At 49.1% G+C, this 17,123-nt stretch overlaps 2 protein-coding genes and 1 pseudogene across 4 annotated transcripts; 2 read left to right on the forward strand and 1 right to left on the reverse strand.

Moving 5' to 3' along the window:
- Positions 1-70: 70 nt before the first annotated feature.
- LOC123051490 (probable glucuronosyltransferase Os03g0107900) lies at positions 71-2,969 on the reverse strand. 3 transcript variants are annotated; one of them, XM_044474392.1, is made up of 4 exons: positions 2,060-2,969; positions 1,705-1,952; positions 1,106-1,579; positions 71-962 (listed from the first exon to the last, which is right to left on the reverse strand). In XM_044474392.1, the coding sequence occupies exons 1-3, from the start codon at positions 2,627-2,629 to the stop codon at positions 1,120-1,122; spliced, it is 1,278 nt and encodes a 425-aa protein (XP_044330327.1). In that variant the 5' UTR covers positions 2,630-2,969; the 3' UTR covers positions 71-962; positions 1,106-1,119. The 3 variants fall into 3 exon arrangements, with proteins under 3 accessions (XP_044330327.1, XP_044330308.1, XP_044330317.1); XM_044474373.1 differs by having other exon boundaries at positions 1,124-1,579; positions 2,060-2,967; XM_044474382.1 differs by having other exon boundaries at positions 1,085-1,579; positions 2,060-2,965.
- An 82-nt stretch (positions 2,970-3,051) lies between these two features.
- LOC123051513 (uncharacterized) lies at positions 3,052-4,000 on the forward strand. The gene is made up of 2 exons (XM_044474407.1): positions 3,052-3,317; positions 3,437-4,000. Exons 1-2 carry the CDS (start codon positions 3,143-3,145, stop codon positions 3,772-3,774), a joined length of 513 nt encoding a protein of 170 aa, XP_044330342.1. The 5' UTR covers positions 3,052-3,142; the 3' UTR covers positions 3,775-4,000.
- A 3,942-nt stretch (positions 4,001-7,942) lies between these two features.
- LOC123051522 (uncharacterized) lies at positions 7,943-16,537 on the forward strand (annotated as a pseudogene).
- The last annotated feature ends 586 nt before the right edge of the window (positions 16,538-17,123 follow it).

Consider the following 17,123-nt stretch of genomic DNA (forward strand, 5'->3'; position numbering starts at 1 on the left):
TGTGCATCAATTTCGATTGGCACGGCCTTTTGAATTTGTGTCGTTTTCAGTTCGAGGGACAAGAGTCGAGTAAGAGAACAAATCATATTATCAGTTTGCTCAAAGTGAACACTACTTGACGAACAAATTCAACTACCAGAAAGGAAAATATGTCAATTAAACAGTGAGCTCCCAAACACTAGGCCATTTCAGAAGCAACTTGCCACCAGCCTCAGCCACCAACTCCTGCTACTATTCAGTGCTGGCACCAGCCTCGCCAGACACCTCGTCCGCAGGAAAATCTTTTCTCAGGAAACTAGGGAGGAAGAGCGACCTGGCGACGGGGACTTCCATCTTACTGAAGCCCAGGTCAAGCTCATCGTAGCTCCTACCGGCGTCCTCAGGCGTGAAGAACACCTTCCTGCGACTCGGTCGCCACTGCGCCACGCCCCAGCGGAAAGCACCAGCTGCTCGGAACTTTCAACAGAAACAGCACGGCGTGAGAGCTTGATCGCGCCATCGGCGGCAACAAGACTTCCTCCTGGCCCATGCTGGCGCTATAGGCAGTGAACCGGCATCGGAACAACCCGCACGGCGGAGGCGACGACCATGCCGTATGTCACCTCCAGCGTGTTGTGCTTGCTTGTGTTCTCTTCCCTGCGCACGTACGAATTCCACTGCCACTGATGGCTTCCTCTACCAGGGACCAATTTCAACAGCCTGAGCTCTAGTGACCTTTTATTCCAAATGATAATCTCAACCAGGAAAGCTGGCTTCGACATCCGATTATCGTGGTTCTTTCTCCTCCTTTTCGATCGCTTGCTCTCGTGTTTGCAACCGATGATTCACTTGTTTAACCTGACCTTGAGGAATCACTTCGCTCAGATGAAAGGTTTAGATCTTTGTCCTTGGATTCGGTACCGCCCTTCACAGCACGGCTTCGAGGGAGCGCGGGCAGGACGTGTCAGTGCTAGATATGGATCCTGCATGCGTGCAATGCCATTCAGTAAGTAGATAATATGTTACCAATTCATTTCTGATGAGATGGGAGTAGAGCACATATGAACATATCAACGCAACAAGTGAAGTCGGAGAAGAGGTTCACATTCAGGAATGGCGACGGTACCACTCTCCGTTGCCTCACCTCCTCCGCCCCTGCCGTCGCAACGGCTCCAGCTTCGCCTCAAGCTCCTTGAGCACCTGCCAGGTGGCGTCTCCCTCCTCCATCGGGCGGTTAAAAACCAGCGCCTTCCGCTTCACGGGGTCCCACAAGTTCCTCTGTATCGTCGTCAGGTTGGTCGCCGCGACGTGGTCAAGCACCGCCTCGAGGCCGGCCACGTCCCTCTCCGCCACCTGCAGCGAGATGTCCGGCCACCGGAGGACGCCGGGGAACGGCAGGCGTATGTTGTCGGCGATGATGACGGGGATGCAGCCCAGGAGGACCGACTCCACGAGGCGAGGGCTCCATGGCGCCCACCCCAGCGGGCAGAGGCAGAACATGGAGCGCGCCATCTCCGCCCGGTAGCCGTCGTACCGTTTCCGCTTCAGATGGAACTTGCCGTTGCGGCCATACAGCCGCAGTAGTTCAGTCCTCACCTTCCTGGCCCAAGTGCAAAGTGTAAGTTGTAAACTGCAACGCTGAGTAATCGAGCCGAATTGTTATCTGAAGTTCTGAACATGATGAATTTCGTGAGGCAATGTACTCCTGGCCAAGTGGATGCTTACCTGCTGTAGAAGTGGCCACTGATGTTCTTGGGATGGACCTCCATCTTGCCCCGGAAGAAGGCAAAGATGTCGCGACGCGCCTTCTCCGGTTCCGGCAGCTCCCGAGGAGCCACCTCAGGCGGCACGTACGGCGGGAGCACCACATGCTCCACGTCCTGGCATGGGTGCCGGCCCTGCACGCCAAATGTCTGCAGCAGGATCGACCTCTTCAAGAACTCCGGGATACCGGCCGCCATTGCCACATCCTCCTGATCGATCAACCATTATGCAGCAAAATCAGACGCGAGAATGCAACCAGCAAGCACTGCAGGAAACAGCTAGGGATTGGAGGTTGGATCGAGCAGCGGTGTGTCACCATGGGGTGGAAGCAGGCGCCGAAGTCGTGCGCCGCGACGAAGACGTGGTCGGCCCCGGCGGAGCGGTTCCAGAAGGGCATCTGGGCGCGGACGAGGCCGACGGCGTCGGCCAGCAGCCCGCGCGCGTGCGCCAGCGACGGGAGCCCCGTGGGCGTGGAGAAGTTGCAGCAGACGTAGACGGGCACGAGGAAGAGGTCGGCCTCCTCGGGGCGCAGGCCCGCGCGCCGCTGCCGCAGCAGCAGCGCCTCGTGCACGGCCACCTCGGCGGCGAAGAGGTGGCGCGCGCACCGCGCGTCGGCGGCCGCCCAGCCCCGGTTGAAGCGCGGCGGGAGGTCGTAGGCGTAGATCCGGACGCCGGGGAGGGGCTCGGAGCCGGGGCCGCGGAGGGAGGGGGGCAGCGCCGGGAGGAGGAGGTAGGCGGAGACGGCCAGCCAGAGGAGCCACCGCCACCTGTAGAAGTGGCGCTTCCTGAGCCTGTCGAGGAGGTGGCAGTGGCGCGGCTTGTGGGCTCTTGCTGTCTTGAGCTTCGGGTCTCTCATGGCGAGAGAGGGCTTCGTCCGATCGAGCATCAGAGCCAAGTGTTAGGCTGCGGACAGTAGCTCCAGTTCGGATTCTTCTCCATTCCCGCCTCGATTTCCCGGCTCGGCGGCGCTCGCGACGGCCATTGCTGGCGGAGCTTTGACTCTTGGAGTTGAGAAGCTGAGAACAGTGAGGGGAAAGTGAGCGGAAGGGAGAGGAGATGCGTGTGATGACCACCCACTGGCATGTGGGACCGTAAGCTGTTGGGCCGCCTGGCCCACGTGTCGGCGTCACATCAGCGCGTGCGGCGTCCACGTCGGTGTTGTCGTGGCTGCAACAAGAGGAGGCTATTCTACTCTGCCGTACCGACACCGGAAATGGCGCGCACGTCGTCGTCAGCCTATGGCGAGTTGGGCTCACGTCGACCACCATGGCCGGGAGGCCACTCCACGATAAAGCCGCCGCGCGCTAGCTTGACACGCAGCTCGCTCGACCGACCCCATCTCACCGGCCCGTCCATTCCATTCCATCGAGCTAGCCTGCTAATTGGTCTTTGGTCGACAATGGCTTGGAGGAGAGCGTCGATGCTGGCCGCGCTCGTGCTGGTGGCCGCGGCGACGTGCGCCGACGCCGGGGAGAGCTACGGCGCGTCCATGTTCACGGTGACGGGCACCGTGCTGTGCCAGGACTGCACCAAGAACTGGAACGCCTACGCCTACAACGCCAAGCCCATCGCCGGTACGGTGCGCCTGAACCCTTCTATACTTGTCTCTAGCACGTACGTACCAGCCATCGCTCCCCGCCGGCGACCGGACGACGACATGACCGACGAATATGTATGCTGTGATGGTTCGCAGGCAGCGTGGTGGCGGTGACGTGCCTGGACGAGCACACGGGGCGGACGGTGATCCACCGCACGGACACGACGGACGAGGAGGGGGTCTTCAAGGTGGAGGTGCCGTACGCCCACGACGGCGGCAGCTGCCGCCTCGACCCGGCCCACTGCCTCGTCCGCCTCGTCAGGTCGGGGGACAAGGGCTGCGCCGTGCTCACCAACTTCAACGGCGGCACGACCGGCGAGAAGCCGTACCGCCCCTCGCGGGTCAGCCCCACCGAGGTCGCCTACTCGGCAGGGCCCTACTACGCCACCTTCACGCAGTGCGACGTCGACGGCGACGACAAGAGCTGCTCCTGATCGACTCATCTCTAGCTTCGCGCTGGAATGATCAGTTCTGGTGTTTTGGTTTATGTTTTCTACGGGATCTGGATGGTTCGACGCTAGCATACATGTGCGTCTTTGTTTTGCTTCTAAAATGTCCGTGCGTGCGATTTTTGTAACATGATCTGATTTGTACTGTCAATGACTGTTGCTTTTTTTGAGCTGGTCTATGTGTTATGTTCCACAACATCTGTTATACTTATACCTAGTCATAAATTAGCTAAGTGCATCTCCAACCCTCCAACCGTCTGGATGACCGGACCAACACGGCATTGAAGCCGCGCGTCAGTATTGAAATGGCGCGCCGGCCAAAAGCTTCGTCGGCGCCGTGCCCTGTACGCGCCTTCTCCATCCTTCAAACAAGTGCGGGTGCCAAGGAACCTACCCGACGCCCACATGCGAACGCCACCCGTTCGTCTGTCGCTTGGCCTGATATCCGTCTACTATTTAAACATGGCCAGGCCGGCAACAGCGGCATCACACCTCCGTTCCCGGTCTTCTCTTTGCACCACATCTGCCATGGCCTCGAGCTCCAAAGCCCTATGGAAAAGCCTACCGGACGAGCCGAATCAGGAGCTCTCTAGCATTGCAGCCGACTGGATACAAGTTGGCTTGTCGACGAGCTCTCTGGAGTGCAGCGACGCGGATAAGCCAATGGAGAGGCGTCCAACGATAAGCTGGCGCCACCGCCCTCGCCGGTCCATGTCGGCATCACCATGGGTGAGGCGCGGGTACACTACATTGACATGGTGGTTGAAGAGCGGGAGGCGGTGTTCCGGTAGGCCGACCAGAGGTACAGTCTCCAATTCCTCGACGAGCACTGGTTTGTGGAACATCAAATCTGTTGGAAATATGCCCTAGAGGCAATAATAAAAACTTTATTATTATATTTCCTTGTTCATGATAATTGTCTTTATCCATGCTATAATTGTGTTATCCGAAAATCGTAATACATGTGTGAATAATAGACACCAACATGTCCCTAGTAAGCCTCTAGTTGACTAGCTCGTTGATCAACAGATAGTCATGGTTTCCTGGCTATGGACATTGGATGTCATTGATAACGAGATCACATCATTAGGAGAATGATGTGATGGACAAGACCCAATCCTAAACATAGCACAAGATCGTATAGTTCATTTGCTAGAGTTTTCCAATGTCAAGTATTTTTTCCTTAGACCATGAGATCGTGTAACTCCCGGATACCGTAGGAGTGCTTTGGGTGTGCCAAACGTCACAACGTAACTGGGTGACTATAAAGGTATACTACGGGTATCTCCGAAAGTGTCTGTTGGGTTGACACGGATCAAGACTGTAATTTGTCACTCCGTATGACGAAGAGGTATCACTGGGCCCACTCGGTAATGCATCATCATAATGAGCTCAAAGTGACCAAGTGTCTGGTCACGGGATCATGCATTACGGTACGAGTAAAGTGACTTGCCGGTAACGAGATTGAACGAGGTATTGGGATACCGACGATCGAATCTCGGGCAAGTAGCATACCGATTGACAAAGGGAATTGTATACGGGGTTGCTTGAATCCTCGACATCGTGGTTCATCCGATAAGATCATCGAGGAGCATGTGGGAGCCAACATGGGTATCCAGATCCCGCTGTTGGTTATTGACCGGAGAGTCGTCTCGGTCATGTCTACATGTCTCCCGAACCTGTAGGGTCTACACACTTAAGGTTCAGTAACGCTAGGATTGTAGGGATATGTATATGCAGTAACCCGAATGTTGTTCGGAGTCCCGGATGAGATCCCGGACGTCACGAGGAGTTCCGGAATGGTCCGGAGGTAAAGAATTATATATATGAAGTGCTATTTCGGGCATCGGGACAAATTTCGGGGTCACCGGTATTGTACCGGGACCACCAGAAAGGTCCCGAGGGTCCACCGGGTGGGGCCACCTGTCCTGGGGGGCCACATGGGCTGTAGGGGGTGCGCCTTGGCCTACATGGGCCAAGGGCACCAGCCCCAAGAGGCCCATGCGCCTAGGGTTTCAAGGAGGGAAGAGTCCCAAAGGGGGAAGGCACCCCTAGGTGCCTTGGGGAGGAGGGATTCCTCCCCTTGGCCGCACCCCCCTAGGAGATTGGATCTCCTAGGGCCGGCGCCCTCCCCCCCTTGGCCCTCCTATATATAGTGGGGAGATGGAGGACTTCTTACCTTGATCTTTGGTGCCTCCCTCTCCCTCTCCAACACATCCTCCTCCTTCATAGTGCTTGGCGAAGCCCTGCCGGAGTACTGCAGCCCACCACCACCACGTCGTCGTGCTGCTGCTGGAGCCATCTTCCTCAACCTCTCCTTCCCCCTTGCTGAATCAAGAAGGAGGAGACGTTACGCTAACCGTACGTGTGTTGAACGCGGAGGTGCCGTCCGTTCGGCGCTAGGATCTCCGGTGATTTGGATCACGTCGAGTACGCCTTCCTCATCCCCGTTCTTTGAACGCTTCCGCGCGTGATCTACAAAGGTATGTAGATGCAATCCAATCACTCGTTGCTAGATGAACTCATAAATGGATCTTGGTGAAACCGTAGGAAAATTTTTGTTTTCTGCAACGTTCCCCAACAAAATCGCCCGCGGCCAGGCGACCGCCAACGCTGTCACGGGCATGGCGGCGGACATGGATGAGCAGAAGGCGTTGCCTACCGCACCGCCCGCGACTTGTGAGCGAAAAGACACTATGCTCGCGGAGATCGACACAGTGGCGGAGGAATTTGATGACGACACTGACAACGTCGCTAGCTCGCGTCAGCCGCTAGGTCGGCACGTCAAGGCCGCCGCCGATAGCAAGGAAAAGTAGAACATGGAAGGCCATCACCACTGTCTTCCCGGGCCTCACAACCGGTGAGCTTGCCCGTTTTACCAAGGCGGAAGCCACTATTCTTCCCCTCATGTTGAAGCTTCGGTTCCCGCGGCTCATGGTCGGCCGACGAGCTTGCTACCGGACTAGGGGAAGACATGTTGCGAGAAACAGGCGCCAAAGATTGTTTAGGCTAGGTTACAATAGCCTAATGCTCTATAATTTAGTTGAAATATGTCAAGAATATAATGAATATACTATGATTTAGATGAAAATCACCGTTTTTTATGCAAAAATTATCTCAGTTTGAACGAAAGTTGTTTAGTTTGTTTAAATTTGCATTAAATGTGATTGGACGTTTGTGATTAGATTTGGATGACCATCTCCCGTATCAATTTCCGGACCGTGTGTTGTGGCTCAAAAAACGTGGGGCATCACCGCGACACGACCACGAGCGATGTGTTGGGACAACGTGACTAGGGGCGCTACGACCACGGATACGACACGATGATCCTGGGGAGGCTCGAGTTGCTGCAACCAGCAGCCTCGTCGGCAGCCACCGAAGCTCGGCGACGGGTACAGTGACGCCAACGACCAAGTCGCCAGACATGCGGGCATGTGAAGATGGGGATGGAAGCATGAGACACTGTGTTTTATTCCCCACCCGTTTTATACAAAAATTATCTGAGTTTGAACAAAAGTTGTTTAGTTTGTTTAAATTTGCATTAAATGTGATTAGACGTTCGTGATTAGATTTGGATGACCAGCTCACATATCAGTGTGCGGACCGTATGTTGTGGCTCCCAAAATGTGGGGCAGCACTGCGACACGACCACAGACGACATATTGGGACAACGTGACTAGGGACGCTACGACCACGGATACGACACGATGATCCTGGGAGGCTCGAGTTGCTGCGGTGCTGTTTTAATCCAATGACTACACGTGAGCCGACTGGGCGGCGCCCGAGGCCACCGTTCTGAATTCTGGCCGGTCGGTCGACGCTATCATCTTGAAATTTATGAAGTCACTGTAGACACCTCGTCATCAGTGGGAACGTTTCCTCCCAGTCTCTCACTAAATGCGCATCGCCGAAAATGCTGAAATAAATTCAAGAATAAATGCGAGCATCATGATTAGAACCCTGATGGCTAGGGATACACAGTCCTTCTAACCATCCAACCACAGGTTGGTTCAAATATTCATTTCTATTTTAACATAATCACAACCGCCCCTCCCTTATCTTGCGTGTCTCAAAAAAAAATAATAACACAAATACTACTACGAATTATACGATATTTCTATGTACGCTACAGCGAGACAGAGGTAGAGGAAAGGTAGTGCGTCCTGCTCGGGCTCTCACGGCCACGCAAGTCCACAGATTCGTTCGTTCCCCCCCGCGGCGCGGCGGTTGCTCGGCTCGGCAATTCGCTTGATCGATCCCAACCCTGCTCCTCACTCCTCCTTCTCCCCCTCCCTCGCGACGCGCCGCCAAATCCAAACCCGCACCCGAACCAACCCCGAGTCGATCAAACCCCTACTCGTGGGCTGGTGACGAGTCGCATGGGCATGGTAGCAACAACGCGCAGCTCCCACTGACCCAGCCCAGCCAGCCAAGCCACTGCCCCCCCGGGACGAGGCGGCTCTCCGATCGCCGCCGCCGCCGCCGCTCCAATGTGGCGGCGCGGGGCCCACTCCGACGCCGCCCACCACCTCCCCGCCGCGGGCGCTGGTGGGCCCACGTCGGCCGCCGCCGCGGGCGCCGTGCGGAGGCGGCGGCGACCCGGACTGTCGTGCCGCCCGAGCCACCTGTTCTTCGCCCTCCTCGTCGCGCTCTTCACGGCCTCCCTGCTCGTCGTCTGGCAGCTACTCCCCATCGGCGACGGCGACGCTGCGGCGGACGGGGAGGGGGCGCCGCCGCCACCAGACGGGGGAGGGACGATGCGGTTCTCGGCCTCCCGCATGGTGCTGCGCGCGTTCGACACCGAGAGCCGCCTCGAGGCCGCGAGATCCGCGCGCCGCTGGTGGCCCGGCCTCGAGCCCGTCAGGCTAGCGCTCGTGAGTCTGCCTGTTCCCTCGCTCTCGCGCTACTTAAATATATACTCTATATAATTCGCGCTCAGTACCTCGTAGCTTAGCTGCATCAGTTCCAAAATTTCGGTTCCGGTGAGGAATGCTCATTTTAAATCTATATATCTAGTGGAGCTCTGCTTGGAGTTTACCCAGGTGAAACGTGGACAGTTTCAATCCCCTCGCCAAAGAAAAAGACAGTTCAATCGCTGGTGTTACTACAATTATTTATCATTTTATCTGTACTGATCAGAGATTATTGGGCGGAGGAACAAACATGCTTACCTATGCACCTCGTGTTTGCTTGGGTAGTTGGTTTTTTTTTATTGGTCAAGTCTCGTACGTATGAATTATTTTTGTTGCAGCCGCATGCCATGGAGTTGAGTTTGGCTCTTGCATTGTTTCAGGTTGTGGGAAGTATGAACATAGACGCAGAATCCCTGATGCTCACTACCTTGGCAAAAAGTCTTGTGGGACTCAGATACGAGGTCGAGGTGAGTTGCTTTGCAATGGCAATGAAACACTGTAGACAGATGGCTTCTTTGGTGAAAGTCCAGTTGTCACTTGGTTGCATATTTCGAATTGCGACAAGCGTAGACTGAGAGTAATCTGTAACTGGTGGTGGCCAGTTTATCCCATGTCAAGAAAACTTTGCACCTTTTTTTGTTGACTGAGTTGCTATGGGGCAGGTTTTAGCATTCACGGATGGGAAAGCTCACGATATTTGGAAAACTATTTGCCATGTAAATGTTGTGAGCTTTGAGAAGCTGAAGTATGTCGATTGGTCAAAGTGAGTACTGAACACTTAACATGTAACATTTCCCTTTATTTACATGCTATTCTTACTAATCTCTTGGTGCTTATACTCTCTGCACCTGATTTTGTAGATACAATGCTGTGCTCGTAAGCTCTCTTGAAGGGAAAAGGGTTGTTTCAATGTGAGCCAGTGATTTGTTTCTTTTGAGACACAGTACAATTTTAGATACAGTTATATTGTTTTTCTCCATGTCTAATTTAGCTAAAACAGTATGCATCATATATAACTGTATCAACTAATTCCTTTATTTGCAACCTTTGTTTATGACCACCTGGTATAGTCAACTTACTGTTGCAAAAAATTTGGCAATTTTGACTACAAAGTACAAACTAATATTAGTTAATTGCACCACTTTTTTTTAACCATCTGTACAGCTTTTAAGACTTAATTGCATCATTTTATGACTGTTTTAGTTGGTTGTTTTTGCTGATTTTGGACTGGAGTCAACATTATGTTTCCAGAAATCGGAATATCAACTCCTGGAACAGTTAATCTACTTTAGCTTAGTCATGGTCTCATATAGCACTTTAAATGAAATGCTCTAGGAAAATGATGGAACCTTTTGAACATTATTGTTATCTAGCTGTAGAGTTCTGATTAGTTATGGAATTCCACGTAATTGGTTGGGTGGAAGGTTGTATATGCTCTGATGTGAGCACAATGTAATAATTGCGATACAGGTGTCTGACAAAGACAAATCTTCCCAAAATGAAATAGTTCTGGTTGTACTAGAAGCATTCCGGTTCTGCTGATAACTAAGGGTGTGTTTGGTTGAAGTACCAAGTGGAACGGAATGTAATTATTCCATACTTCCATTCGACAGGAATGGAGTGGTTCCATCCCTGTCTTTGGTACGAATAATGAGGTGGAACAGAACTGTTACGTCTCGGTGTTTGGTTGGTGGAATGAAATGAGAAATGTTCAAATTAGTGTTTGCTTTTCTGGCAATATATGCAACGTAATTATATTTCATAAGCATTTTATTTGAATTTCAGAACAACAGTTTTTTTTCATCACCAACAATTTGTATTATGCTTCATAACATGCCAAATAAATGACATCAATAGTCTATACACAATCATATGTTTTCTAATAAATTTAGAAAGAATCCTCAATAAATGGTCCACGGGCATGCACAAATATACAATTGCAAAAGGCAACAACAAACATGTACAAATATCCATGTATGTGATTATCAATAGTTTCTGGCGAACACACAAGTGAGAGTGGACGATGGAGCAGAGCCCGATTCTCTCCCGTGATGTAGCCGCCGTATGCCAATTTCTCTCCAAGTCGCCGGCCAGTACCCGGATGTGTGTTACACCGCCGTCTGCTCGCGCTGCGCGAGCTGCTCATGCTGTGCTGCTCAACAAATTGATTTGTGCAGCGTCCGGCAGCCACCTAGCAGGTGAGGCCACCACCGGCAACCGCCAACCACTGCCGCAGCCCATGCTTGATGCTGCTCCTTCCGCTGCCGCTGCACCGCCCAAGCTGGCCACTGCTCCGCTCCTCCTTAGCCGCTGCCGCCGCACAGATGTGCCTGCGGCAGGACGGCCACTCCTCCTTCCTTCGCCCAGATGTGCCGGCGGCAGAACGGCCGCTCCTCCTATCGCTGGGAGAGACAAAACGGCCGGCTGTGAGGGAGAAAGACGAGCTGGAGAGATGAGATGGCAGAGCGGCGGCTGAGAGTGGAGAGACAAGAGGGAGAGGAGAGCCTCAGGGGCGGAGGCGGAACGATGTAATCCACCGATTCGGAAGTATTGGTGCGTTCCGCATCTCACGGGTATATTCCTCAACCAAACACAGGAATATTGACCGGGTGCAGAACGAACCCGTTCCATTCCAGTCCAACCAAAAACCAAACACACCCTAAAATGACAACTGCTCCAATTCTGCCGTTTGACTAAATTTTGTGTTATTAAACGAGTTATTGTTTTGTTTTACCATTTTGGATTTTCTTTCCCCTTTATCTCAACATTATTTGTTTTCCAACTCAGCACGTTTATGTTGTGTTCAGTCTTATGCAGGAACCTTTTCGACTTCTACCAGTGGTTTGGCTTATTCATGATGATGCTGTTGGGCAGCACCTTAGGAATTATCCGGAGCCGCATCTGTCCGTTCCAAATCATATTGAAGATTGGCGAGCTCATTTTAATGCATGCACTAACGTTGTGTTTCCAGATAGCCACCTCCCTGTATGTGTTGCCCCAACTTTGTATTCTGAAATAATTAAACTAAAGATGAGCATAGCCTTTATCTGACTTTTATCTTTCTGATTTTAGTTATTATACTCTCCACTTGATACCGGGAATTTCTTGGTGATTCCTGGTTCTCCGATTGATATCTGGGCTGCTAAACGATACGGCTTGTCACATTCTCAAGGAACTATAAGGAATCAACATGGAATCAAAGAAGAAGATATTGTTGTTTTGGTTGTTGGGAGCTACCTGTTCTTTGATGAATTACCATGGGATTACGTAACAGTCTTGCGTGCATCAGCTCCACATGTCATGGACATGGCAAGAACTAAAAAATTGGGAGTGCAGTTCATCTTTTTCTGTGGAAATGGCACTGACGCCTATAACTCTGCTTTCCAGGTAATATTATAAACTATTTTTGTCGTGAATCTCGGCAGAAATGCCTTGTACTGTAGAAAATAGCAATTTTTATTTAGAGGAGTTCGGACTACAAGGCCTTCCTATGTTTGACTGAAGGCACTAGACCACTGATGCATGGCATGTTATATGTGACATATATTTATTTGGATAAACATTTAGGTGCTGTGAAATGGATTCATTACACACATGGGAGAGGGAGGCTACTGGTTGTCCCATATCAGGTCATCTTTGGCTCCACTGACTATCCTTTTTTTTCTTTGTACAGGAACTTGCATCTCATATGGGATTTCCTGATGATTCTGTAAAGCATTTCCCCATGACACATGATATCGGAAACCTGCTAATGTTCGTTGATATTGTTCTCTATGGATCTTTAAGACAGGAACCTGGTTTCCCTCCTTTGTTATTGCGGTCTATGTCCTCTGAAATTCCAATCATTGCGCCAAATCTAACTGTTATAACAAAATATGTATGCTACTTAATCCATTCCATAATATGTTACTCCCTCTGTACACAAATGTAAGACGTTTTTGCAGTTTAATTTAAACTGCAAAAACGTCCTACATTTGCTTATAGAGGGAGTATTTGCTTTTGCCACTGTTGTGTTGGGAGATCCTTTTCACAAACATGTTTGTTATTTTCAGGTTACTGATGGTATTCATGCCTTCCTTTTTAATTCTGATGACCCAAGCACAGCAGCTTCAGCTTTCATGCGGATTTTAGGAGAAAAGGGACTTTTGGACACTGCCTATTCTGTTGCTTTGGAGGGGAAGCTACTTTCAAAAAACATGTTAGCATATGATTGTATTGTTGCTCATGTTAAGCTTCTTGAAAGTGTGTTGCACTATCCTTCAGATGCAAGATTACCACTTTCCTTCTCTCAAGTTAAAGAGAGGACATGGTTATGGGATCCTTTCGAGTCGAAAGCTGCACTGGGCAATAGTTCTTCAGAAGATGAAAGACATATCCACGCAAGAATTGCTGGTATTCTCTTAGGGGAATCCGCTCAAAGTAATTGGACAATCGATTCTGATAGCAATGATACTTCTTCATATGACTACCCTAGCCAGTCTGATTGGGATGATCTAAGTGAAGTTGAAATCTTTGAAGACATTGAGATGAGAGAAATGGAGGAGGTGAGTTTTTCGTTGTTGTTTTAACATAACCCCTCTTCTTGAACAATACTAAAATGTAATATTCTGGACAAAATTTCATATACTTTTGTGCTATGTAGATTGATGAAAGGGTGGAAAAACCTCTGTTAACATGGGATGAGGTGTACAGAAATGCCCGAAAATCGGAAAGGATGAAGCCTGAAGGAAATGAACGTGATGAAGGTGAACTGGAAAGAACCGGGCAGCCCGTCTGTATATATGAGATTTACCGTGGAGAGGGCGCATGGCCATTTTTACACCATGGTTCTTTATATCGTGGCATTACTCTTGTAAGTCCGGGCACAGTTTGACCTAACTGTGCTTGTGTGTTCAACTTCTGTTTTCAGTTTGGCAGTGTGGATCATTTCCACTTTGTTTAATTGTTATTTTTAAAGAATCAAAATTTGGAGTTCATTGGAATTGCTAGCCGTTCTAGCAATTAAATTTTAAAGTTCATGTATGTTTATTGGCACAATGCTTTATTGTATTATTCCTACCTGTTGGTCTTGCTAGTTAAAGTTGCATTCACCACTTCTGATTTTTTTTTTGGATAAATTTTGTGTCAGTCAAAAGGAGGCAGGAGACCCAGATCAGATGATGTTGATGCTGTTATGCGGCTTTCGGTTCTAGACGATGCGTACTATCGTGATCTTCTTTGTGAATTTGGTGCTATGTTTGCCATTGCGAACAGAATTGATACTGTACATAAGTTACCGTGGATAGGTTTCCAGTCATGGCGAGCTGCTGGAAGGAAGGTACAAATTATGAATTTCTCATTGATTTTCCTCAGTCCTGTGTCACTTTTGGCCATATTAGTTTTGTGAACTTGTTGAGAAACTTGTATTCTTCCAGGAAGAAAAGGAGTTCAGATTCTGCAATCATTTTATTTTAACCATGGAACTATGGAAGTCAATTTGTTCTTCTCTTGTGTTATGTCCAGTATATGCTGCTATAGAAACTTTTCTACACCCTGAACACACAGGTCAAATTTAAATACCCTGGTATTTTAGGTTTTCTGGGTGGACAATATCTATTTATACGGCCTGCTCCAGTAAAGCTATTAAGTAACTTTTCGTTTCAGTCATTCATTCACGCAGCAATGATCCTACATAATTATATTTTTAAGCAGCAATAGTTCCGCTGGTCATAATGGTGCATTCTCTGAATTTGATATCTGATATTATTGCAGCTTAATACTATGTACTAAAAAAGTACATTTTGCCTATATTATTTTTTTGGAGACTGGCATAAATATCAACTGTGCATTCTCTGAATATGATTATGTTTTTAATCTTTTTCTCTCATCAGGTTTCCTTGTCTGAAAGTGCTGAAGAAACCTTAGAGAAAACTATGGCTGGGGAAAATCATGAGGATGTTATATACTACTGGGTGCCAATGTATACTGATCAAACATCCAACTTTTGGTCAACGTGTGATTGCCTAAATGCTGGTCATTGCAGGTGCCTTTTGAAGTCTTCGCATGTTTCTATTTAGCTTTTTTTGGTTATGTTCCTTTGAGTTCAGGCGGTAGGGTGAGGAACCACTCCCCAAATCATTTTGTCTTTGGTGTACTATTACATTTATCCTTTGCTTCAAACTTGATCTGAAGGGACCTGTGCTATTTGTTCCTACCTTTTGCATCATTGTTTGACGATGTAGCTGCCATGGTGTATTAGGCAAGAGATTTATACAATGCTCTATTCCAATCTGCTTGCTTAGGCTTTACCTTCATTATTATTTGGCAGAACTCTTTTTGAGGACGCATTTAGGAATATGTACGGATTACCAGAGGGCGTTGCAGCCCTGCCGCCAATGCCTAATGATGGCGATTATTGGTCTACTCTTCATAGTTGGGTAATGCCCACCCCGTCATTTTTAAAGTTCATCATGTTCACGAGGTAATGATCCATATTTTCAGGAGGTATTCACTTATCTTTATGTGTTCATTATTTCCATTGAGTCATGTTTTGCAGGATGTTTGTTGATTCGCTTCATAGCTTGAATGGAAACAATACCGAGCCAGCTTCATGCTTGCTTGGAGCATCACAACCTGAGGTGACCATTTCCCCCCCTAACTTGTCTTTATAATTCAATATAGATGCCATCTCAACGCAGCCATCATCTTTACCTCAGAAAAGGCACTGCTATTGTCGAATCCTGGAAATCCTTGTAAATATCTGGGCTTATCACAGTGGAAGGAAGATGGTGTACCTTAACCCTGTCAGTGGAGAGAGCAAAGAGCAGCATCTGCGCGAGGAAAGAAACGAGATGTGGGTGAAGTTCTTCGATTTCACCCTCCTGAAAAGCATGGACGAGGATCTAGCAGAGGAAGCGGATGACGGCATGCGCCCCGGGAAGGACCAATGGCTGTGGCCGTTAACTGGCCAAGTGTTCTGGCCGGGAATTGCCGACCGTGAAAGGGAAGAGAAATACATTAAGAAACTGGACAAGAAGCTCAAGAGCAAGGTGAAGTTGCTAGAGAGGCAGAAGTTGGGTTACAAACAAAAGCCGCTGGGACAATAACAGTAGTAAAACCGGAAGAACCAAAAGAGATATACGAATGAATCGATCACGTCAGCTGCAAGATCCGGTCCATCAGTGCTGATACACCATGTTTTCTCTCGCGGCAATCCGACAAGAGGCGAGCATGTCACATTCTTGCTGCAGAGGGAGACGAAGCGTGAAGGCGCCGTGGTTGTGAATACGCATTCTTTCCTCCAACCCCCGGATCTCCCCTCTCCAAAGGAGCTTGGCGAAGCTGGAGGACACGGGCTGGACACGGAACAGTTTTTCTTCATGCTCATACAAAAATAGGTTACGTAGTTCCACTGGTTCCCATTCTTTATTTTTGTCTTCCCCGTTCTGTTATGGAACTGGTAGTAGCTGCACGCACGGGGAGCAGAATTTTGGTAGGACTTGTGACCGACCACACACCGTTGTACATGTAAATTCCCAGTAGAGAGCCACGCACGGATGCGAGAGCAATAATTAAAGCGCTTTGATAACCAGCAAACGTCAGATATCTAAGCATGGCAAAATGAAAGTTTTTTTTATAGCAAATTATGTTGTCACGAGGATGTCAATCCTTTAGCAAGCATGGCAAATCCTGGCAATGTTCAGTTTTTTGCCAGGATTTGCCGTGCTTGCTAAAGGAAATTGTCATCCTCACAACAACACAAATTGCCATATAGAACGTTTGTTTTGCAATGCTTAAAAAATCTGACGTTGGTAATTTTAACATTTTCATAGTTAAATATGACCTTGTTTGTGGCTTGTCCGATCTTCTTGACGTTGGGTTGTCAAAATTATGGATAACTCATACAGCATGATGGTCTCACAGCGCTATGGCTATGCTTAGGTGCCAATAGCAATATACAGTATGAAATATCATAAGAGTAGGTTCTTTGGCGAAAAAGACAGTGTGTGGATACAGTGTGTTCATGCTAGGGCCAAACCCTCGCACGGTATACAACCTGCAATGACGTTGGAATAGCTATTGGGACTGAAAAGAGAATAAGCAGCCTGTTGCTTCAAATGGAAAACTGGTTTGGACTTTTTTTCGGACTCAAGGCTACGAAATATGTCTTACTGGTTACTCCCTCCTTTCCGGTTTATAGGGCTTATCTCAAAATTTTAGTTTTTTCATTTTATAAGGCTCAATTTGGTTGTTCCCCATCACATGTTCAGACTTCAAGGTGCATTAAATCATTGCATGCAAGTATTGAGAGAAAACTGACCAATGCATGCATGCATTGCAATTAATGCATTCATAAACATAATTTTTTGAGAAAAACAAGAGCATTAATTGGGTGCTTTTGCAAATTATAAAAAATATTCCACCACTCATCATCTACTTTGG

Source organism: Triticum aestivum, chromosome 1A, assembly GCF_018294505.1.
Source record: "Triticum aestivum cultivar Chinese Spring chromosome 1A, IWGSC CS RefSeq v2.1, whole genome shotgun sequence".
Lineage (NCBI taxonomy): Eukaryota > Viridiplantae > Streptophyta > Magnoliopsida > Poales > Poaceae > Triticum > Triticum aestivum.

Coding starts and splice junctions, on each gene's coding strand:
- LOC123051513 (XM_044474407.1), top strand. CDS start 3,143: ATGGCTTGGAGGAGAGCGTCGATGCTGGCCGCGCTCGTGCTGGTGGCC. Junction 3,318..3,436: donor CAACGCCAAGCCCATCGCCG/GTACGGTGCGCC, acceptor GATGGTTCGCAG/GCAGCGTGGTGGCGGTGACG.
- LOC123051490 (XM_044474373.1), bottom strand. CDS start 2,629: ATGCTCGATCGGACGAAGCCCTCTCTCGCCATGAGAGACCCGAAGCTC. Junction 1,953..2,059: donor GCGCCTGCTTCCACCCCATG/GTGACACACCGC, acceptor TTGATCGATCAG/GAGGATGTGGCAATGGCGGC. Junction 1,580..1,704: donor AGTGGCCACTTCTACAGCAG/GTAAGCATCCAC, acceptor CACTTGGGCCAG/GAAGGTGAGGACTGAACTAC.